Source organism: Lepisosteus platostomus, chromosome 4 (assembly GCF_059453375.1).
Source record: "Lepisosteus platostomus isolate fLepPlt1 chromosome 4, fLepPlt1.hap1, whole genome shotgun sequence".
Lineage (NCBI taxonomy): Eukaryota > Metazoa > Chordata > Actinopteri > Semionotiformes > Lepisosteidae > Lepisosteus > Lepisosteus platostomus.
The window spans coordinates 48,880,463-48,906,089 of NC_142614.1; the positions used below are offsets into that span (position 1 = coordinate 48,880,463).

At 36.1% G+C, this 25,627-nt stretch overlaps 1 protein-coding gene across 5 annotated transcripts in view; it reads right to left on the reverse strand.

The window, feature by feature from the left end:
- pde4d (phosphodiesterase 4D, cAMP-specific) overlaps window positions 1-25,627 on the reverse strand; it is a 368,823-nt gene that overhangs the window by 184,710 nt on the left and 158,486 nt on the right. The window contains exon 1 of one of the 5 annotated variants that reach the window (XM_088629742.1): window positions 9,602-10,974. The exons of the other annotated variants lie outside the window; for them this stretch is intronic. Within the exon in view, the coding sequence (XP_088485868.1) occupies window positions 9,602-9,687 (86 nt within the window). The 5' untranslated portion in view covers window positions 9,688-10,974. Of the gene's footprint in view, window positions 1-9,601; window positions 10,975-25,627 lie in introns of those variants that run through there. 5 annotated transcript variants of the gene reach the window in all.

The window sequence follows — 25,627 nt, forward strand, 5'->3', positions numbered from 1 at the left end:
TCGCTATGTTGTCTCAAGCCACTGGTCTCGCTACAGGCAAGAGAAACAGTTCCAATGAATTGTGACTTCAAACAAAGAACAGGACAGGTGAGACGTTTATCCAGAGAGCGAGTGATCAGAAAAAGGAACAGCTGTTACGCCCAGGTTTTACGCTCTCTCTCTGCTGAATAAATAAAAGCATTTTATTAAAAACGCGTTTGCGTTTGTCTGGGTATTTACTTTGTAATCTGTGGTTTACATCTACTGTATTGCTTTGAGATGCCACTTTTAAAGGTGATATGTAAAATAAAGATTTTTTATTATTGTTATAGAGAAACATGATCAGATTTTCCCTGGTTCAGAAAAAAAGACGATTAAAATCTGTAATCTTTCCACTTGTATGTCATCGGAAAATACAAGAAGTTTCTGCTTTGTGTAAGGATGGTATCAAAAAGTAATCTAAGTGGTGAGAAAGCTGTGCTCCTCAAAGCCTTTTACAGGATAAAAACACAAGCAATAGTGTTAAGGTGGGCAAAGGATTTTTTAATAGAAATACAAAATGAGATATAATGATGTGTTCCGGCTAAGACATTAACGAGTACAACCCCCCTCTCTGCGGGAGTGCTGGCTGTGACGAATTAAACCGGTTTCACAGGAATTTTCAAAGTAGAAGGGGGCGAGATTTCCAGCGAAAGACACCTCCCCCCTCCAAAGCCAAGGAAGTACAGTACTTACTAGTTAAGAAAGCTAGGCTCCTCAATGAAATCGCTTTAACATGCTAATGCCTTGGTGTAACAGTCCGGGCGTGGCAAGCTTCTAATGTCAACTCGACTCGATTGGAAGACAATGAACATATTCTAGCCCTAAATGAATTAATAGCAAACATGGTTTACATAAAAGACATTTTTCCAAGAAAGTTTATAATAATACGATCTATAGTTGAAATCTGAGCCTAAATAAAAAGAAAAAGCATTTTCAGAGAGCAATCACGCTGTGTTTATGTAGAAAAAGTGATTAGGTTTATGAGCAATCTAATTACTTATTCGTTTAAAACGCTATATAAAATAAAGTTTATTATTAATTTGCTGGACAGAGCGGTGAACATTATTATGGATAAGACAAAGATAACGATCCTGATCAGTTTAGAAATCTGTGTACGCTGTAAGGTTTTTACTTCTTAAACTTTTAAAATACACGTTTCGAATAGAAAGAAATCATCTTCCTGGTACAGTATGTATAGCAAACCAGCACGTCTTTTTTCTCCAATCAGAGGGGTTAGATGCTCGGTTAAAAGCAAAGGAGATTGTCTGTTATAGTGGACATAAAAACAAGAGTTAGGCATTATATCCTAGAAGACACAAACCGGCGCCAGACCAGGAGAATGCTCGCAGCGTAAAAGAAAATGCCTGATGAACTAGGGATTGGACAGTTTCCAAGTGCTTGTACAATCGATGGAAATGTTCAAATAAATGTGCAAAAGAAATAAACAAAATAATCATTTATTTCTTTATCATATTGGCTAGCTAATGTCCTCTCTTTGCTAGTTAGTGGCTGTGTTTCTGCGTTGGGTAGCAACGGGTTACTGTTCTCAGGCGGAAGATGTAAACAGCTTAATTTTCGTGTTAAATAATTTTTTTTAATTAAAATTCATTCTATACAGCAATCGCATATTTGGGTACCGTTCCATAAAACTTTCATGCTTAAAATGTTTAGGGAGAAATGGAAGACTGATAATGGAATGGAATGGAATGAATGATAAGTGTCGCAGTTTAAATAATTTTCGTAGTTAGAAATTATGAAACGCTCTGTTAAAAGCAAGGGAGTTTTTATGTCCGTTGCAGTAAAAGAAAATGCCTGACAAAGTAGGGCTTGGACAGATTCCAAGTGCATTTTTGCAATTTACGTTGCATTGTCCATTGTGCTGCTGTCATACAGTTTAAAATAAGTCTAAACTGTATCAGCTTTATTTATGGGTTGCAATTCAGAAAAGGTCAAAAACCGCACTCAAAATGCAATTTAGAGCTTTCTGGCAAGAGGAGACACCCAAATTAAAAATGTAACATGCCACTGTTTGTGCATGAACAAAGGTATACTGCTATTTCCTTAGATACGCGATTAAAAAAAATAATTTTTTGAATCCCCGGCGGGACACATTCCATAAGAATCAGCGCTTTTATATATCGCCTTAAAAGGTGGCTTCTCAAACAGTTTACAGGATAAAAACAACAATAACAGCAACAACAACAATATTGTATTTCATTGCACTTTGAAAACCAAGTAATAACTTAACTATATGTGCAAATGTTTTATGATATGTCGCTGTTGTGAATGTCTGTGGAGTGTATCTTATTTGCCTGTCTGTCCTGGCTCTCTCGCTCAATTCAATTCAATTCAAGGTGCTTTATTAGCATGACAGATTTGAGATTCCACTTTTAAAGGTGATATATAAAATCTAGGCTTTAACTTGCTTTTACTCCGCAAGTCTGAGTTCTCGTGTCTGTCCTATCCGAACCCGAAAGTATTACAATATGTATCTTTATAGCAGGTGGTGTACAACTTTTTAGCATAGATTACACTTTTATAAAATATATTTAAAAAATAAAAACGATTACAATCTAATCTTTCCACGTTTGATCCCAAGATCCCAAGAAAAATAAATCTAAACGGGGAGAAAGTTATGCTGAAAGTTTATTAAGATACTTAGAAGACAAAGATATCAATTTATGTTGCATTTGTCTGATTGTGAATCAAAAAAACATATATTTAAACACGTGTTTACGATTTAAATCAAAACGCGATTCAAATCGATATAAATTGTGACTTAAATTCGATCATGTTGTGATATTTAGAAATATAAATTTGTTTTGTGCGAGTGAGGTTTTGATCACAGACCATGTGACGTGGGAGTCAGGAACCTAACCCACAGCACCACCGGTAAGGTCACATGCAGAGTGCTGAAAAAGCACTACAGAAACATTATCAACAGACAATGTACAGCGTGTACTATTCTTGTGTTGCGGTACATGAATATAATTATATCGTTATTAATTTCTTTAGATACGCGATTCCATATTATATTCCCTTTTAATCAAATTCTAAAAGTATGCTTGTTGACTCCGGTATCTTGTTAGTTACAGACTTCGATGCTTAAAATGTTTAAGGAGAAATGGAATACTGGTGTGTATTTTTTCTTTAAAGTACCAAGACCAGCCATATACTGTATGTTTATGTTCCAAAATTAATATCGTTTATGGCCTTCACACGCGTTACAGTATGCTCCTATTCTTTTCATGCTCAGCTACTAAGATTTCCCTTCAGTGGTAAAATTCCATATAAATATTCAATACTACAACGGGCACAGTAAAGACGTTTACTGTAAATCTTTCTACGACAGACCAATGGACCACGAGTGCCCCTGTCGGTCAACCAATCACGTACCGCGGTACCGCGCGTCATTGTGCATCACAATACGCGACACCATAGCCAATTACCTCCGGTACGTGTCTGTATCGCGCACTTTGAATGGCTGCATCTGTAAACCAAAGGGTATTTGAGCAGTTACAGTACATAGACAGCACCAATGCGTGGTTTTAAGTTCTTAAGTATCCATGATCAGAGATAATGGTTTAATTAATCATTAAAAAATTTGTTAAATGTAGCAGAGGTAAAACACAACCAAACAGCAATGTGACCTTAGAATAGAGGACTATAAAATGTGTGAAAACAATTCAGGTGGAAGGTCTCCATATGACTTCTCATGGTGAGAAGACGTCTGCGGTCCTTGCTATGTTATCACATTGCATAAAATCTTGTTGTGTTTTATTTTTGACTGTACACATGTAAAATTCAATTGAAAATTTCTGCTAAGCTGAACTATGTGTAAAATTGGAGTGTTTGTGCTCTTGTATTAAAATAAAATATTGTATCATTTTCCAATCATTAACATTCTCTTCAGTCTTACTTTGACCTTGATATTTGCTGCAGAATTGAAAAAATGATTTCAGCGTTTGGAAAGGCCAGATGTCTCGTGATTATTGTTATGGTTCAGCAATGCATTGAAACACCCAAGGCGATATTCTTTCAGACACAGTTGGTAATAGGTGACTTTGTCTCAGAAAAAACGTTCTTTACATTCATGTACTGTAGGTCTCTCCAGGATGTAAACGGATGGTTAATTTAGAATAGGGGGCAGGACTGGTTATATTAATACTGGGTCTGATAGACTACTGTATTACATTTCCCATTTCAAAATCTAAATCCTGGCACTAATTGTCGTCAACTAACAGAACTAAAATAATAAAGTGGGCTCCATCCGGTATACTAAATTATTTTAAGTACAACAAGAGTCAATAAGTGGTTGTTATGATTGGTTTCAAAAGAAAGAAACAAGAATATCCAAATGCTCAGCATCTTAGAAAAAAATAAAACACATTGTTTTGAAGCAGGGTTCTGTAACTCATTTGGCACATGTCAAAATTAAGAACAGTAAATTGTGCTACAGTACCAAATTGTATGTTTAAGATAACATTTTAACATAATTTGCTTGACAACATTACAACATTAGGCAAAAAATATTTATTTCACTGTTTATGTTGTTTTTCACTAAGCAAAGCAATAATTAAGGATTGCTTTTCAACAATCAACATGCAGGGTATTCTTTTTATAATAACATCTAGCTGTTAAACTGTACTTGCACAACAATTTAAAACCCAGAAAAACAAACAAGAAAAAAATCCTTCAGCTCCTTAAGATTTCCTTTTGGGTGCTCTTTGATGTGTTAATGTACTTATTACAAAATAACAAATGACCTTTTTAAACCAAAACAACCGCCTTTTGTTAACACACCTTAGTCATTTCCTACAGCAGGGTTACTTTATATTTCCTGGTTCCTAAATCATTAGATAGATGCAAAAAAACAACTGAAATGGTGATAGAATTGTTGGAGGAAAATGGCTTGTATCAGTATTTCTTATTGCACTGTAGTTATGGTAGCATGTGTTATGCTGAAGCTACAGTATATGTTAAACTATTACATACTGTAATAAACATACTGTAGCGTGCTTTTCTTGAAGTTACATAACTTAATTTAATCACATAGAAAGTTAACTGTTGAAAACTATTGATAATTTGATATTGGTAAAATGAGAAAACAATGAAGTAGTACATAATGATATTTAAATTAAATTTCTTCTCAATTTCCCCTGTGAATATCACAGTTAAATTCTGCTAATTGCTTTTTAAAAAAAGTTTGCTTGTTTATGATAATTGGTTCAATTGCGTGGTATTTTATTTTATACAGAACATTTAACTAATTTATCTTGGCTTCTTAAATTACATTGTGAAAAAACACATAAAATAAACACACATCAAAAAGCTTTGATGCATTGCAGGCAATGCAACTATCTACACAAATTTCACATTACTATAGAAACAGGGAATATGATCTATTGAGAAATTATGGCAAAGTAACTCAAAGATGTCAGAAGACATTTTAAAAGCATCGAACTGACCTTTCCCTAGCTAGCCTTTGCTTCTACATTGCAAACTACAACACAAAACATTTATCCTGAGACCATGTTTCATCCTTTATTGAGATGTAACATTAAAAGTACATACTGTAAACTTTACATACTGTAACCTTAATGTTGATGTTTATGAAAGCTAGTGATACACCTGATGACCATTATCAAAAAAAAGTCAAGGACTGATATAAAAATAATTAAGCACACATAAATGTATTTAAATTTATTAAATAATTTTAAAAATTATTTGCTGACGTTCAGCATCAGGAACTCAAAAGCAACAATCTACAGTAGTTTCAGTAGTTTCTACCATTTTACAAAAGTAGTTCACATTTTAAAAACATGATTTAAGATACAGTATACTTCCATGTACTGTATGATCTCCTGACTTACTATTCTAGGTTCAAGACCATGAAATCTACATTTAAGATTAGTTACCAGTATTGACTGTAATAAAAACATTATTCATTACTAAGATTTCATTCTTTTATGTTTTACAAACTTATTAGAGGCAAATGCAGTAGTTAACAATCTATTTATTGTATGTGCAAATTGGGTTATGTCCAAATTTTGAAATAAGTCATAATTTATTATGGCTTAACAGTAATTTGTTAAGCTATGCATTTAGTGAAGTCAACTGAAAACCTAAATAAGATGAATAAGTAGATTCTGAAAATTCTATTCTACTGCCTAATTTCAACTTTACAATACTTTCTCTAAAAAGTAGTTAGACTTTTTAAGACACAAAAAACATGCAATATTTTCTTCAGTTCAGAAATAAAAATCGGGGTTTAAAATAACTAGATAGTAACATTTTGCAGGGTATTGTAATTTATTTACAATGTTTCAAATATAATGCAAGTTAGCCATTCATTTAAAGCAAAACTACTCATCTTATTGTCTGTCAAAACCAACACATACCAGAATTTTGCTACATCCAGCTCTTTAATTACTTAACTGATAATCAGCAATTAAAGCAATGGGTAGCCAAATTATGAAATGAAGAGGTGATTAAATAATTTATTACATAATTCATTTATTTAAATGTTTAATGAGTAAATGATTTCCACTATAAGTGAAGCCAGCCATGTCTACAATGGGTCAGCGTTCCTCATGTTGTCTTATTTTTTCCTGATGTTTAAAAGCCTAAAAGACTAAACTCACTTCATTTCTGAACAATGATGTGTTTTCAGGTACATTTTTAAATGACTTATAGTACATACTGTGTCAGTTTACTAATGTACACCATAGCTAGAGATCAATGCCATTGATGGAAAAAAAGTTAAGATAGAATACATATTTTTATTTTATTATATCTAACTGATCAAATGAAAACATGTAAACTTAAACACATGGAATAAGGGTTAAAATATTCACTTCTTTTCTGGCCTGAACTGTTTAAATGATTTCCAGTGAAGTACTGTACGCCTACCTTTTATAACTATTAGAAAGACCCATTTTAGGCTGTGCAGCATACTGTTTGCAGGGCGAAAGCTCACATTTATATCATTTCATAATGCAACTTGATGATAATCACCTACAGAAATACCAATGCCAAGTTATCTTTCATCCAGAGGTGTATCCTACTGACATTGCTCTCTGTAAAACTCTTCAGCAAGTGATGCTGGTGAGAAATAGTTCTTGAATGATAAGTACAGTCAAGTACAGTTTGCCAATAGGAGTGCTGCATATAAATGAAATGGAAAATGATTAAGAGGACTTAATAGCTTTTAGAGACAGTAGCTTTGAAAACATAAACCTTGACATTTGTATATACTGTAGAGAATATACAAATGTTTCTAAGTAGCACTGTATGTCAGCTGTGTGTTTTATGTATTCTTAAAGATCATGCATTTTAACCCTTTTCACAGAATGTTCAAGACATTATATGGTGTAACATTATACAGTACGGTGCACACTATATACTGTATAACTAACTTATATTCAGCATCCTAGTACCTGTAATGAGAGGGTGTGACTGTCAGTTTTTGATATACAAGGTTCTGCTTTACAAAGCAAATAAACTCAAAAACCTGTACTGAAGATTCCTTATACAGTACATTCACTCTGTATGGCAGGGGAGTACCAAACATTGTTTAATGGGATTTTTCCTTGGACAATTGTTTCCACTTGACAAATTTGGGAGTTTGATGCACAATAATAGTATCCATGTACAGTATGTCTAAAATGCTTTTGCATCTTTCTGGATGAAAAGACTTTACATGATAAGGATCATTCCTATAAAAAATGACCAGGATTATTTGTGTTGAATCACTGCACTATGTGGACTACAGTACATACTGTATACAGTATACTCTAGTTGTATTCACCTGGACCTGAACTGAAACACAGGATAAATCTATCCATTTTAAATGTAATTCTCATGGTGGGGGGACACAGGATAAATTAAGAATTAAAGTAAGATTGAAAAAATAGTTTCTATAGTAGCTGTGGTTTTTTAACTGACCAATGCCTGTTTTCTTTTTAACTGAATGCATTAATATTTTAATATATGGTTACATAACAGTATAGAAACATCACAAATCCTCACTTTACAGCAAGCACTTGCAGCCATCTCATGACTGGCCAGGACATAGAGTATATTATTTGCCATTTCATTGAGGGAGATAGGAATGGTCCTCTAGTGTAAATCCTTTCATTTAAATAGTCATTATTTATTAATGTATTTCTCACTTTGCTTGTCATCACCTCATTGCAGTTATGAGATACTGTACATAACCCTTCATCAATTCAAGACATCTGCTTTGAGCAATTTTCTACCTGAATAATCATCTCTGTGACAAAATCCAAGTGTAACAAACTAGTTTTACAAAATCAAAGTGCTCTTTCAATTTAAGAAAATTATAATTCAAATAATTCAGTTTAAATTAATGTAAATGAACTAGCTGAAAACACTTAAGATACACAGCATATGAGGATAACAGTAGTTTCCAGTGACATGTCACTGGAAATTAAAACAAAAAGCTGTGAGGAAAAGACCTTCATCAGTATATCACAAGGTATGACCATGATTGTTAGGGACTTTCTTTTATGAGTGTTTATCACAATTCAGAACTGCAGAAACAAAAATCTGTTGACTGCTCTGTGACACCAGAATACAGCAATACAGTTTAGGATGACCTTTGGTGCCCTTAATGTTTTTTCAGCTGTTAAAATGTAAAATTTAAATAACAAATGAGATCTAAATGTGTCTCTCTTGTCAAAGTAGTTCACACATTACATTTCATTATATCAAAACATAAAGAAATGATTTAAATCACTCTTTACAGTATTCATAAAGATTCATTATCAAATAAATAACTATTATTTATTAGTGGGGTTTGTTTACTAATTAAACATATTCACTAAATTTAAACATTACATTATTATATTTCATGAACATATGTCATTGTGTATTTTATCTATTAATCTAGCTAAGATAGCTACACCTAAGATCTAAGATGCTAGATGTGCTACTTATTTATGTTTTTGTTGGTTTCTTTTGTCGAGTGTTGTAGACACAGTAGTCTTTGTTTTTCTTTAAATAAAGAAAATTCCAATGCACTAAACTTTAAACAGGGGCTTTAATGTCTGGTATTCACCTAGTGATGTGGAGGTTAATTACTGTAATTATGCAAGTCAAACAACATCCAGTACTTTTTTATTTTTGGGGGACAAAAATACTGTGGGGTTCCTTAGTTGTGGTGTTGCGGTAACTTATATTCAATATTTGATTATTAACCATTGTACTGTTGCCATTACTGCTAATTGTGCATAGTCTAAATGCCTCACCTTTGTTTCTGTATTTTATTTATAATATTTTGCTCTGTATTTTCATTTGTGACTCATTTCATCTCACAAGTAATAATCCATTCCAATGAACAAACCATTGAATGTACTCAAGGAAATACTGTATGTGACACCAACAATAAATACTGTAGAACACTATCTGATAAGAACTTCCTTAAAAACAACTGCTGCAGAAATGATGGAGGCCCAAACTAAAAGTAAATCACACACAATTTCAATATTTTCCATAAAATATTCATACATTTCCTTACAGCATGCAATTTAAAGAAAACGTTACGTCATTCACTCACCATATCCAGGAATGCCTCCTGAAAGGGAAATTATTCACGTGCATCATTTTCTTCTGTCTTCCCACATGAGTATTTCCAGGCTTCATTTAGTTGAGATGTGTTAGTAAAACAAAAACCTGCCTACTGTATATGCATTCTGAAAACCCAGCGGAAATTAAAAAATGATGTGAATCTTTTCATTTCTCTTCAGAGCTGTCAAATGTCCTCCAAAAGAAACAAGACATGTAAACAAAGTTGCAAACTATATATCCCATAAGTTTAAGCCATTCTGGCTACAATAACAATGCTTTCAGTATGTTAAGTCTTTACCTCCAACTCTGCAAAACTTGGACCTTTAATGCAAAAAACATTAACAGCTGTTCAGTACAAATTAAGGCGAGTGAAAAGTAAGCCAATCCAGGTGTATATAAGGCGTGTACAAAACCCCATGAAAAAATAGATAAGTTGCTCTTTCTGTCTATGTTACAGAGATGTTTTGTAGTAGTATAAAAGAAATGTCAACCCAAGATTAGTGACCGTATCTTGTTGATGCCTTTTTCTTGGTATTCTTCCGGCAAGGATTTCAAACTCCTTCTGCCACATTTTCATTGCAAGCTCCAACTATTTTCTCATGGCATCAGCATCCTTCCTCAAGCCCCAGGAGTAGAAACAAAGGTCTCAGATGAGCTGTGTAAAAGCATGTTCAATGTATTTCCTCTGGAAAGTACTTAAAGGTGCTACGTCTCTTCTGTCCCAAACCCGCGAGGTGCAGTCTGTTGCCATCCAGAGGTGTGTGCATATGAGTGGTTAATTTTTCTTGCTGCCTTCTTCTTTGCAGTCATTTGTATTCCCTAACCCTATAATACGCCAGCTTGCTCTCTTAGTGTACAGCAACTAAGCTATTGATCCTCTTAGCGCAGACAGCTCTTATTAATTCATCATTGCACTCCGACTACCAAGAGGAGGGTAGGCAGGGTTGAAAGAGAAAAGAATAATTTCAATAATTGAAGACAATTAAGTTAAATGTCATCTGAGGACCACTTCCCTACCGTCCTTTCTCCCTTTTCTCCACTTCAGCTCCCCAACAGTTGTCATCACTCTTGATCCTCAACTGCCTATGAGGTCTTGTGACTGCAGTAGCGTGGATTGTCCAAAGACCCCCCCTCACACACCCCTAGCCGTGTGTTCAGAGGAGTGGCACACACAAACACAGACACGCTTCCAAACACATACCCTCACTGAGCCAAAGCTCACTTTTCAAAGCCCAGACCCGGCACAGAACATATTCCTCCAGCAGATCATTCTAGCCATCTCAAGCAGTTTTTTTTTGTCAGTTCTTACAGTTGACTCAGGCCACTCACATACTGTTGAACTGTGCAATTACTATGCTGCAGAACCAGCTCCCGGCTGCAGTGTGTGTGTGTGTAATCATCAAGGGGCCTCTTTAGGTAGGTTCCACTCAGGCAACACATTGTGCCCTGTAACAAGCCACTGGTGAATGAGAGGTCAGAATCTGCTTTGTTTCTAATCATTTATTTCTCGGGATTTTAATTCTGAATTTGGCGGTCAATGCAAAATATAAAAATGAAGCACTTCAGACAATTGTGGTCAACGTGCTTGTTTTTTAAAAAAGAAAACAAAAGCAACATGATCTACAACAAAAAAGCTTGTGTAATGTATAACAGTTTGAATTCAGCATCTCCCCAAATGCTGCTGGATTATGTTTTTACCCCTGCAATGAATTAATGAAAAAAATAATGTGTTGTGCCAACAAGACCTCAAATGTAAAATGACTTCTCAGTTTTAAAAATCACTTCAGTTAACTATGAGCTATGCAATTAGGACATAACATTGCACTTTTTTTTTTTGGAGTGGCATTTTGCCACATGATGTAGTACTATTGTTTATTTTCAGGACTACACTTAAAATCTTTTAAGTGCTTTGCTGCTTCTTTAGAGTAATGCTGCCACAATACCCTGAAAGACCCCTAAGAGCATTGTTCATGCCATTTTAGGACAAGAAGGAAATTGTAAACAGTCAACTTAAATCATCACCGTCTGGTATTATCTTTACAATTATTTATAGTGTACGTATGTGAAATACATATGAGATTTTATATTAAGTAAGAACCACGTTTTACCATGAAAAAAACACCACATTTTTTGCCAGTTCATAAATCCTGAAATATTACAAGGCTATTTTTTATTAAACTACCTTGACACCCAAAACCATCAACAATTTTATCCAGAAGTGACAGAACAGGGTGAGATTCAACGTGCATTTTTCAATCAATATAAATAGGAACATCTCACCACAATAGATAAATTGGTCTGCCACGAGATCATCTGTAGGTTAAAATTATCACTCACATCCTTTGACTTTTACCTGCTTGGCTAGGGTACATAAATTAGAATTAGCAGAAAGGGTTTTCATCATGAACCAAAAGGGATGCAAAAAGTCAGTCTCATAGCTACTATTCTGTGTGACTTTCATACAAAATCCTTTTTGTTTATAAAGTATATAAGACATAAAGTCCTCACTCATTACAAGCTAATACAGAAATCAGCAGTTCGTTCCTTTCTTCACTTCTGTGGAAGTACTTACAATTAATTGATTTTGTAATTATACTGTGTATAATTATGCTGTGAAATTATTTTATTATTGTTGATTGGAAATTCTGTATGAATGAACTTCTTAGAATGTTTGCTATTAAAAATACATTAATTGAATAATTCCCAAGAAAGATAACTTACATCTTAGTGGAAGTATAATTAACCTCACACATTGCATTCCGCCCCTAACACTGAACAAGAATCTAACATTGAAAAAGATCAGACAGTGTAATATTTAACTTGGCTGAGGGATCAGTGCTGCAGTTTAAAGGGAAATACAGTAAGTGAGACTGGCATGCAAGCTTTCCTATTGTATCCCAAAATGTCCAGTGTTCTCCACGCCGATGGGTTCAGCAATCATGTCAAAGTGAAAGGAATAATAATATTATTTAACTAGAAGAAAGCTTCTTTTTCTTGCTTGTTGTATTGGATGGGTGGTTGGAAGGGTGGTATTTTATAAAACAATTAGGATATGGTTATCATTTCTGTTGCAGTGGTCTCTCCAATCTTGCTTAGCACCTGCTATAAATTCTTTAGGATTCTTCTTTGACATTGTATGACATCCTCAGATCCCAATTTCCTCTTCTGATTTGTACTCATGTTCATACACATGAATATCTAGGCTCAGTTCTAGATTAATTAATTAAGCACTCCACAATACAAGTGGAGTATTTCAGTTCACTCCATGTTGCCCAACACCATTCTCACTTCATTAATCACTTTTTGCTAATATAATCAGGTGCTGGAGTATTCTTCCTGTGACATTCTACTCCATGTCACAATCATACCGTGCTTCTTCCATTGCTTCATAACTGCTCACTGATGTGATTAGTTTAACTCACCCAAAGCTGCTCTTTAAACTTTGCTTGCTGACTTTCCCATGTGCATGCTCTTCACAAAACCACTAATTTGTTTCTTTCCTACAAAACAGGCTGATCCTGTTTGAGCAGTGACACTTCTCCATCTTCATTAATTACCACTTGCATCCCTGACACAACAGTAGCCAGAGCTGTTCACTCACTGAGAACACACACCTGTCTGCTGATGGTATAGTCAGGGAGTATCTACAATCCCTTCACTCAGTTATGGGGAGAGGATGTCCAGGTACCTTTCCAGGTGACGCCCTGCTCCTCCGAGTACTAATGGTTCCCATCAGCCCTGGTTCCCAAACCCTGTTTCTTGGCAGTGCCCTTTGACCCCCTTAACCCTGGCAAACAAACCTCTCTCTTCAGCCTGTCTGTCCAACACTTGTAATGCCTCTCAGTATAGCCTAAGTTATATTTTCTTAGCATCCTTTGCTTGCTGAGTCCCACAAGCCTGTTAGCCAGCTTATCTCATTGTCACTGGGGCTCTCATCTCCTTCCTCTCATGCTTGAGCCTAGAAGACACATACTGAAACATTTTCCTGTCTGGCTGTTCCTACACACTTTCCATTTAGTCCAGAGGAGTGGCTAGTTCCACTCTGAGCCTGTCCTTCCTGTTCCTGTTTGTCATGATCGCTACTCCTCCTCTTAAGGGTGCTCCAGCCCTCCCTTGTTCTGCCCCATTACCTGCACCTGTTTCTGTTTTCCGTTCCCCCTTAAAAGCCAGACGCAGACGTCACCCGAGGTTCCTCATTGAATCCCATTTCGTGAGAACCCGGGGTCCTGCTGCGTCTGGCTCCATTATGCTTTTAACCTTCTGTTCCTGATTCCCCTCCCTTCGCCGGTCCCAACCCGGTTCATGGTTTTAATCCCCTGGATGGATCTCCTGGCCTTGGACTTTAGCTTCTGTCTTGGATTCCCCGTTTGGATTTCTACATGGATTGTTCACCTTGGACTCACTTCCCCTGGACACCTGCACCCCTTGGACACGCCCCCTGTCTCCATACCCTCTCCTGCATGACTTTTTCCCCACTATTTCCTCACTAAACCGGATCGTGTCATCTGCATAGGGCCTGGAAAGAACTGTTTGTGACACTGTTCTTTTACCTCATGGAATCTTCCTCCCTCTGGATGCCAATATTCAATCAAACCATATCTGTCTGACTTTTCTCCAAAATAGGTGGCTTTCTCTCAGTGCTGCCTCTCACAGTCTCATACATACAGTAGGTTCTCTGATCCTCAGTAAGAGCAAGCATGATAGCAGCATGGACATAGAGCAGCTTTTGTGAATGCAAATGAGAGAATGCTGAGGGAGGTGAACTTAAGTACTGTACAGTATATGTTCTTTCTGAAGGTTTTATTAAGAAATCCAATCATAAGGTAATGTGTATGGAAAATCAGCTGATGGAAGTAGCATGAAGATAAAATAGCAAACACTGTATTTGTCACAGATGTCGGAAGGGCATGCCGAGGAATGGCAGGAGAGCAAAAAAGACCCTATGCATAGCAGAAAAATGGGGGTGAACCCGGGCTCAGGAGGTCAGGCGATGTTGGCTAGAAACCTATGCCCTCAGGCAGCAGAGGAGATGACCTGGTGCTAGGCAAGTCTCAGGACATCCGAACCCTCAATGCTGAGCCAGGAGGAAAGGGTGACCCGGAAATATGTAGCTCCAAACAAAGACAAACCGGAAGGACAAGCAAAGCAAAGGAGCTCCCTCTAGCTATAGAGGGCGTGACCGTATTTGAATTATGATGGGGGTTGTTCTGGTGAAAATATAAGGTCCATCCATCTGATACTCTTTAGTTTGTTTAGTTTCATTTCTAATTTACAATATAAGCCTCAATTTAAGCAAAATTAAACAAATCAAAATAAAATCCAGTCCATAAAAAGGAAACAGCAACTCCTAGAATATTGAGTTGAGATTAGAATACAAACCTTAGGTATTTCAACTCTGTTTTTTTTTCCTCTTCCTGAAGTTAGTGCCAAGTATTTTTTATCTGTATGAGATAAGATAGGTCACATTTTTCACATAGGAACTTGAGATAAATTCTTTGTTAAGTAAAAGTGATAGATACTCAAGTACTTCAAAATACTCAAAAGTGATTGACTGAAGCGATAGACAAAGTGAAAATTGATTTAGGTAATTCCTGTGCACAGTCAACCTTTTGATTTGCAGAGAAAAATTAAAATGTGTAAAAAAAGTTTGAGTGAAATTCATTATTCTTCATTTCTGCACACTCATGGAAAAAATTGAGATTAAGGGAGCTATGGTACAAAATTTAATTATTGTTAAATTAACTATGTAATTAATACAATGTGAATACACAAGCATACAGTAGCTTAATGGATACAGTATATACACTAAAGGAGACTTCCTTAACTTTTGCTGAAAGAGATGTCCCTAAAATGGTTATGAAATTTCCATTGCAACACCTTTTGCAATTTACAGTATGAAACAGATCTTATAAGTTGGAAGATCACCATTCCAGAACAGAATGACTCACAGTTGATTTAGTAAAAAATCAGCTGTTGTTAATATTTAGCGTTTGTAAATTTAGTTCAACAGAAAAAAACGTACAAACATTAGTTTATATACTCTATATACTGTACATTATATGTGTATACTGTATGTGTTTCTTTATTCTTGAAAGTTAGAAATAAATTCCAAAATCTAATTTAAGTTGAATTTTATAAGAAAATGAACCCATGCTTTCTATGGTACACAAATGTATTGGACAAATTTACATTATATGGATAATATGTCAGTGCAATTTACAGTATGTATTGGAAATGTCCTTTCTGTTTTCTGAATCAGTTCAGAAAAATGGATAACTGGATTGTATTCCATTCTAAAATCCTGAGAGGTTCTGAATATTTTCCATTGTTTTCATGAGGAACGTTTCAATTGATTTGGTCAAATTGATTTCATAGGAAGAGACAGGGTAAGTAGACCCTTCATTTTATAGTAAATTCTAGAAGGTTTTTCGAATATTTATTGAATATCCACTAACACATGTTTCCTTCAAAATGTTTTTGGTTGTTGTTTAAAAAGTTTAATTTTGCTCTCCTTCTGGTGTCTCTCTCTCTGGGGCTATATATTTCAGGGTCTCTCATTCACCTTCAATCAGCATAGACGTTCAGATGTCCTGAAACCCGCCTAGCTCCAAGTCACCCCACTTCCGCTGCCTGAGGGCATTGGTTTCTATACCACTCATGAACTGATGAGCCCGTGCTAATCCCCCGTTCCGCCGCTATGCATTTTGGGTCTTTTTCCACTCTCCTGCCTCTCCACGGTTTGTTCCTTCCAACATCCATGACAGAATGCTGAGCCTCCTACTGACCCCACACGCAGCATTTTTTTGTTTTGCCGCAGTTTTTTTTCTCTGGGCCTTTTTTTCTCTCAGGTCTCCTATTCTAATTGCAGGGTGCTTTTTCGGACTCCTGTACCTGTGAGCGGGCTGCGGCCTGGCTTTCCTCGGGTTGTCATTCCGGCATCCGTGATTGAATGTTGAGCTGGTCCTCCTATCCCCATTGCTGGATATCACTCCGGTCCTCCGTGCCTGTGAGCGGGCCGTGTGCCTGGCTTTTCTCGGGTTGTCCACTCCGATACCAGTGATAGAATGTGAATGTGCCTATTGCCCAGTCTGCTGTATTTTTACCGGGTTTTTCTGTTTTTATTCTTGTTTTTTTCCTTGGTGTTTTGATTTTTCACTTCCGGGTTTCCCCTTCTCTCTGGTCCCCCTGACTCCTGTGGTGTGGAACTCTTGGTTCCTTTCTGTTTATTGTGGTTTGTTACCCTGGTCTCCCAGGTTTATTTCTGTTGTTGTTTGTGCTTGTGTACTTTTTTCTCTCCGGAACTCTACCTGACCCCCCCTTCCTCTACCTATAAAGGTTTACACCCTGGAGGAGGGGGCAGCTCTCAGCCCTGGACTCCCAGAGGTTTCCTTTCAGTTAAATGAGGTTTTTCCTCCGCCCAGTGCTGAGCAGCTCACTTATTTGTATGGGCGTCAGGAGACTCTAACGCCCTCTGAGGGCGTGAGAGTTTGGGTACTCTCACGCCCTCTGCAGCTAGAGGGCGCTCCTACTCTGTCCTGTCCCTAGTTTCCTGTGCTTTGCTCTCCTTCCGGTGTCTCTCTCTCTGGGGCTATATATTTTCGGGTCACTCATTCACCTTCGCTCAGCATTGAGGTTCAGATGTCCTGAAATTGGTTTCTATACGACTCCTGAACTGCTGTGCCCAAGAAAATCCCCCATTCCACCGCTACATATATGGGTCTTTTTCCACTCTCCTGCCTCTCCATGGTTCGTTCCTTCCAACATCCATGACAATTACCCACTTGGTTCTTGGTATTATTATTAGTTTTTCTGTTACTTCCTATCTGACAATAAGGTACTAAAATCATGGTAACATTTTAAACTAATACTGCACACATTAATAAAAAATTCAGACTGAATATCCCTAGAAAATCACCTGAATATCTCAGACAACTTAATTTGCAACAATTAATACTTCATAACAGTATGTACAGTACTGTATATATTTGCTTCAAAAACAGGATATTGTTATTATGGCAATAATAAACCTCCCCATCGTCATCATTATTATTACAGACGATTGTGATCTATCAGACTTTATAGAAGAGCCTAGGAGTAAGAAAAAAGCACATGAATCACCTGTGCTTTGCTGTCAGCAACAGACCTTGCAGATGACACAGCAGATCAAGGTATCCCCTGCCAGCCCATCCCTGTCAACACTGTGCCAGGTGGCCCCACTCCTGAAGAGCTTCCAGCCACTGCCAGGAAAATCCTGTATATTTATACCAACATTCGCTTGGCTATAGGTCTTATACTCCACTCTGAGCAGAGCCTATTACTGGATAAACTCTGTGGGCAATTAACATTAAGAATATATACTGTATATATATATACAGTAGTTCAGGTGTGTAGCTGCGTCAGCATGCTTAGGCTGTAAAGTTACAAGTAATAGGTTTATTCCATGTTGAAAAGAGAAGAAAGAAAACACAATGTTTCGGCCATGGAGGCTTCTTCAGGTGCTCACACAAGAAATTTTGTGTTTTCTTTCTTCTCTTTTCAGCATGGAATAAACTTAAACTTGTTCTTTTGCAGCCTATGCATGCTGACGCAGCTATCCACCTGAACTACTAAAGCCTGCACCTGTTGCGACCCATTATGCGCCTTCCTCCAAATCTTTTTCTAGATCTCTTCGTCATACCTTCTCTTCCTCCCAGGGCCACTTGCCCCCTTCTCTCACTAAACCAGAATTCCCTCACACCTGAAGAAGGCTCTACGGCTGAAACATTGTGTTTTCTTTCTTCTCTTTTCAGCATGGAATAAACCTATTACTTGTTCATATACTGTATATATATACAGTATATCAGTATATATCCTTCTGTGTACAACTCTCTCTGCCATCCACAGCCTTCCTTTTACTGACAAGCACTTTCTTAATGTTATAGACTGGAAGAAATTATCTTTAGTTTATTACCTAGAGAGACTCATGCTTAGTCAAGTGTACTGTATTTCACTGTGAGCTGACCATTACCCATTGTTTTACAGAAAATGGAAAATTGCTATAACTCCTCCACTCCTCCCGTCCCCAATTCCCAAATCGTTAAGACTTGGGCGGCTTTAAAAATAGCATTCATTTAAAGTTATGCAACAGCAAAGAATTTTCAGTTTCTGTAAAGGGTAGTAGCTGCTATCTTCTCTGGGAAGCTGTCAGAAGCAATTGTGTAATTGCTGGATGATTTGAAGGATGTCAAGTGCTGTCATCACAGGTTACTGCAGTACACAGTCACACAGTGAAGCTCTGATAAGGGAGAAGGGTCAAAATTCCAGGTCACTTGATGTGCCAGACCTGTCAGCTGGAGATTTGCCTGCTTTTTTACAGCTCTAAGAAGAAAAGTATTTGAATTCGGTGGAATCTTTTGTTCATTAAACACAACACACATCCTGGTTAGATTCCTATACATGGTACAGTTATTTAGTTTTTTACACATTTGATATTATTAGCATTTTGAATGTGTATCTTCCACAGAAAATATTAAATTGTATTATTAAACAGAAACTGCGTTTGCTTCGACAATCTTTATAACTCTATCTCCGAATCTCTTCACCAGAAATTACAATCGGTTTTATGCTTTTTCCCTCTTAATTACAAACTGGTAAGATAATTTCAGTTTATTTACAGTTTAAACACCTACATACTTCGGTCTGGCTGGGGTGCAATTTACTTACAACACCAAGCATTATTCTGAACATTGTGTGTATAATGAGATAGGAGACAAATTCATCACTTGCAGTAAAAGGTATCACTTGAAGTGGAAGCAATAATTAAACCCATCCTGGACTAGATACCCGCTGAGACTTGATCAGACAAAATGATAAATCATATTATTAGAAAATGGAAAAACACTTCTTTATCCTATTTGATAAAGAAAAATTTGCTAGGCAAATTTCTTCCAGCAGTTTGAACAATAAAACATGAAGAAGTCCTTTTCAAAATGTCTTAAAATATGCTTCATTCAGGTCTGTACTGTAAATGTACAGTATAACTAAACTCTTAGGCATTTTTCTACTTAATTTTGGTAAGATAATAATTGCTTACACTTATATAGCGTTTTTCTGGACACTCCACTCAAAGTGCTTTACAGGTAATGGGGACTCCCCTCCACCACCACCAATGTGCAGCATCTACCTGGATGATGCGACAGAACACTCACCACACATCAGCTATCAGTGGGGAGGAGAGTAGAGTAATGAAGCCAATTCATAGAGGGGGATTATCAGGAGGCCATGATTGGTAAGGGCCAAGGAGAAATTTGGCCAGGATGTAGGGGTTACACCCCTACTCTTTTCGAGAAACATCCTGGGATTTTTAATGACCACAGAGAGTCAGGACCTCGGTTTTACATCTCATCCGAAGGACAGCGCCTGTTTACAGTATAGCGTCCCCGTCACTATACTGGGGCATTAGGACCCACATGGACTGCATGGTGAGTGGCCAATGCTGGCCCCACTAACACCTCTTCCAGCAGCAACCTTAGTTTTTCCCAGGAGGTCTCCCATCCAGGTACTGACCAGGCTCACACCTGCTTAACTTCAGTGGGTTGCCAGTTGTGAGTTGCAGGGTGATATGGCTGCTGGCTGTAATTCATCTTGTAGAAAATAAAATTGTAAAATTTCCCAGCCATGTGCAATAGTTTTATAGTTAAGATATTTTACTGGATAATCCTTCCTTTTCATTTCTTCCTATCCAAGCCAAACAACAAATTATAAAGCAAAATATACCATACCAATATTTATCCTTAATAAAGCATCCAAAAAATTAAGACAAATTTTGACATGCCGGTGAAGAAGAGATGATTACCGATCTCAAATCTGAAAGGATTTTTAGCTCATCTGACATGATAATGAATCACAAGCACTGATTATTGATTATTAGTCTTTGGGACATCATACAGTATTTATTCGAGGAATTACTATTACAACGTTTGTTTATTATCATACTGTATAACAAGATGTCATATTCATAAGCAATTTGTCCTTTTACTAAAGGAAGAAAGCTAGGGAGAAGGAAAGAAGGCTTTAAAGACTCCATGAGAGTGGAGCTCAGTGGAAACCTGTGGTTTATGAAAAGGGTAAGGGAATGTACATCCTTCTCTATGTAATTAAGAATGTCATTTCTTGGCTTCTTTTTCTCAACATACGGTAGAATTAGCTTCTCACATTTTGGTTTAACTGTCTTATTTTTAAATTTAAGTATCAGCTGGCCTGTTCTCTGTAGTTTGTCTACTTCCTTTCAGTGCCAGGGAACATACTGTAGGAGCCTTGAAGTGTGTGTATGCTCTATGGACATGCAAGATGACCTAGCGGACTAGCACTGTGAAGACATTGCTCTGACCAAATGCCTCACAGGATCCCACTACGCAAAATCTCCACTCGAAAATACATGGCTGGCTTTCTCACTTTTATTAAACTTTTAAATCAGCCTATGACACACATGATATGTTGCTGCTGCAGTTTTGGTTATGTTGTTTTTTTCTTCTCAGTGTCAATGAGGTACAACACATTAAAGATGGGGGGTAACCTTAGTGGAGCAAATCAAATGGGGAAATGGTTTTTATAGATTAAGTAAAATCAGCTTGATAAACAATCTAATCTGTCTGGTTTGTATCCTCCACTATCTTAACTGCAGTTAACTCTGCTAAAAATCTACTTGTGCTCTCCAGATGTAAAGACCACAGTCACAATTATATCTGTACAAATATGGTACAAGTTAGCACAGCTCTCGAAAATCTCTGAAACTTCAACAGGGGAATGATGTTATGCTTGAGACATTTACTAGCAAACCACAAGCTATTTTTCAGTAATACAGTTCTAGCACATGGCTTATTCTTAGATTGCCTCTAAAATAACATTTAATATAACATTTCAATTTTAATTTTGTCTGTTCATTAGTCTTTAAAACCTGAAAGTATATTTGTCCGCAGTAATTATGAAATATATCTTTTACAGCATCCACTATGTACAGTACCCTTATAATGAGTCCTTACTTATTCATAATGATTTTTAATGTTACAGAATTGCCAGTTTTTTACAGTATTTTTCTTCATCCAAATTATATGTAAGATAATACTGTAGATAGATACTTTATTGATTCCGTGAGGGAAATTGCAATGTAACAACAGCTTAACACAGACAACACAGCAACATTTTAAGAAATGATACAATAATACAACAATACAACACATACAATACAATCAGTACAGTCAGTGAGAAGTGCACTAAGAAAAGTTGCTCACAGTCCAGAATATACAAAGAACAAAACAGAATAGTACACAAAAAGTTATATTGCACATTTTAAATATAAATATATTGCATATAAATATCCCTGGCATATATTGCACAAAGAATCCAGGTTTTATGATAAGCAAGAATATTCAAATTTCCACAAGCTTTCATATGACAGGGAATTTGCTAAATATAAAAAGTTAAATTATTAACAATGTGGGAAGGACATGATGTTTGGCAGTCCTAATCTACATCTACAGCTACTCCAGAGAAGCCAAGAACAGGTCATTTTTAAACATATAACTTATATCATTGTTGTATGGTACATTATTTCTCAAAACTCTTCAATCTGCTTTTTATTCAAACTGTATCTAATTAGAATTTTACAATTATACAATCACTGTATTACAATCACACTACAACCATTTTACAATAATACAATTCAACTTGTGTTTTAATTAAACAAATGTACTGTATACATTGCAGATGAGTAATATTTTCGAAATATTATCCATATCCCTGCAGTACCCATAAATTAAGTTTTGCTTGTGTGTCAGACATTTTTAAAGAGATCTATGTGACTAATGCAAATAGACATTGTGGCCTTAAGCCAAAGATAGCTTTACTTTCCAAAGACCTTTTGGAGAGAATGAAGAGGCAACTAGACATGCTTTAACTCAGCTCATTTCAATAATGCTGCTTTAGCTTTTTTTGCTCCCCCAGAAGAATGAAATCCAAGGAGAAAATGCAAAATGTACATCAAATGCATAGCGTGCTGTGAAGAATACATTACGCATTTTAAGAATCCAATTAGTGTGAAAATAAATACAGAATAAAGAGCATAATGATTAATTACAGTTTAGACTGTATGAAAGTTTAACACATATTATCACATTTTATTACCTAATGGTCTTTTAACAGTGCAGATAGAGTCATATAAGGATCATTTGCACCTATCATTATAATATCTAATATTGTTACTGTAATGGTCACATATATTTTAAATTATTTTAGTTGTTTTCTAAAATGTTTCATTCTAGAGGATAATTTTAAATGACTACTAATTGCAAACATGAGCCTGTATATGTCAGTTGTGTTCCCTGAAAGGACCAAACCACAACAGCTTGAGGTTGACCATCCATCCAGGCTTTGAGCAGTCTTTATGCAGTCATTCTCGTTATGTGTCACTTGTTTTCTATATTGAGAATGTAGATTTTTTTCTAAACTGCCAGAGAATAACATTGATCTTATCTGTGCTTGAGTTCAGAAGGTCGTGTAATATGATGTGGTTTGGTCCTTGCAAGACAATTTTCAATAGTCTGTAAAATGACAGGTGCATGGTTAAGTCATTTAAAATTGCCCTACAGAATGTTGCAAATGTAAATGTTTGGAAGAAGACTGAATCAGGAGAAAGTGATTTGTCATTTGGAGATTATGACAAGTAGGAGAAGGCATTTAATAGTATATTGATTGATTAATATGGATTCTTCAAAACTCATGTCTCTGGTTCGTGTCTGGGCAATGTCATTACCCCCACGTTGCAGCAGACATTTGGCTGACTGATCTGGATTGGGCAGGTTTCAGTTCTCTTTGCCTTTCCCTATAACAGAAACCTCTGTGATTTGCTGGGTGCCAGTTACTTAGACATACTAGTATAAGTCTACCATTTTAAGCTAATTCTGTAGTTGGCATCAAAATACATGTCTCATATCACAAAAAGAGAATGCCCAACACGATCTGTCTCTGATTAAACATGCTGGTATAGCAGTAAGACACTTTCGGTGACAACTGATCACATTTGTCCCTCGCTGTCACTTTGTTTAAAAGTTTTCATTTTCTTGCTTGAATATTTTTTTAACTCCAGCGACATTGTCCCAAGTAATTAGAGACCAATAACAGTTAATAAAAGTAAATTAGAAGACTGGTTGTATTGAATTCAGAAACTATGGAATAATCAATATGGATTTAAAATACTGTAGGTACAGTAGGTCCCAACCAACTTGTTTTTGAATTATTTGAATAAAGAGCAACTATAATATACTGTAAAGCATGTTCTAAATACAAAGTATATGATATGGTGCATTTAGATATTCAGAGAGCTTTTGATAAAGTTCCTCATGAAATAATAATTCTCGAATTACAGGTGGTAGGCGTTCTGGGAAACCTGTTTGGATTCAGAATTGGTTAATATAGGACAAATAAGAGATGAATGCTCAAATTGGAATAATGCAATTAGTAAAATACCACAATGATCAGTACCCAGTCCACTTATCTCACTGATGTGCTGCAAATTCTGACATGATAAGCAAACTAATAAAGTTTTACAGATGATAACAAATCAGGAGGATTATCAGACACTGTGAAATTAGCAAGTCAAGTTACAAGGCTGAGGAAACATCAGGCAGATGATTGTTAATGTATCAACAAGTGCAGGGTTTTGCTTGCAGACAGCAAAAACATGAAATATTGAAAATGACACGGGGCAAAACCTAAAAGAAACTATTATTGAAAAAGATGTACTTTAGGTGGCGTGTACACAATATGTACATACAGTATTCTGCACAATGTGGGGAAGCAATTAAAAAGGCAAACACATATCAGGATACTGTATATGGTTGAAAGTGATAATACTGTATAAGTGATTATATTATAAGTGGTTATATGGTTCTAAACCTCTATTCAGGTATGCTGTTCAAGCCAATATCCTTAGTTCTTTCAAGACACAGCTGTAATCACTGGATAAATAAAGTTTAAACAATTACTGAACCTAATGAGGAACACGTAAAGGTTTATTCCATTCTGAAAACAAAAGGGACACAATGTTTCGGTTGTGGAGCCTTCTTCTGCTGTGTCACCCTAATTACTAGGGTAGTTGGGCTATATGACCTCCTCTCAACAAAACCTCTCTTTCAACAAAAACTAAATAAGATAAGAATGATAAGAATAATGTCAATTTTTCTTTTGTATGTGTAAATATAGTTATGCCATATGATTTTTGGCAAATTTTCACCAGCACAGTGAAATATCACAGTACAAAGCTGCAGAAGACAAATACTTTCATAGCATAAAATGTCATAACCTGAGATCAAACAAATCTAAACTACAGGCACCAGAAAATCAAGTAAAACAAAAATGTTACAAAAGCTGGAACAAAGTGTTATTTTAAATTAAAATATAAAAACATAAAAACTCAGGTACTGTAGGTGTAGTAGTTGCACACCAGTCAGACATCTCAATTCAAAATTGTGCATTAAATGTACAATAAAGACTAAATAAAAACTATTCTATATTTGGACTCAGAAAATGTTTTATAAAGTGCAACATCAAAACTAATCCTTGAACTGAAAGTTATAAGAATCCAACATAATGGATACCCTTGAGTTAAGAACTAGTTATCTGGGTACTGAAATATCTGATATCTGATGGTATATTCAGTGCACCAAAAGGATAAGTGTTAGGATTTGTTTTTCCTACTTAATATCGATGATCTAGGCTCTGGACCAGTTAATAAACATTTGAAAATAACGCAAGAGTAGCTGGAACTGCAGATAAATACTGCTTTAGAAGCACAAACAATACAAGAGTACAGTAAGAGAGTACAAGAATACATATCTGAGTACCCACATGGACAATCAACGTTAACATTTATGAAATTGAGTATTCACAAATATGTTAAAGAATTGTCTGATGTAATTGTTGATTACATGATTAATTACTAGACACTGTGTGTAACCTTCTTAGGGTTCTTAAAAACAGC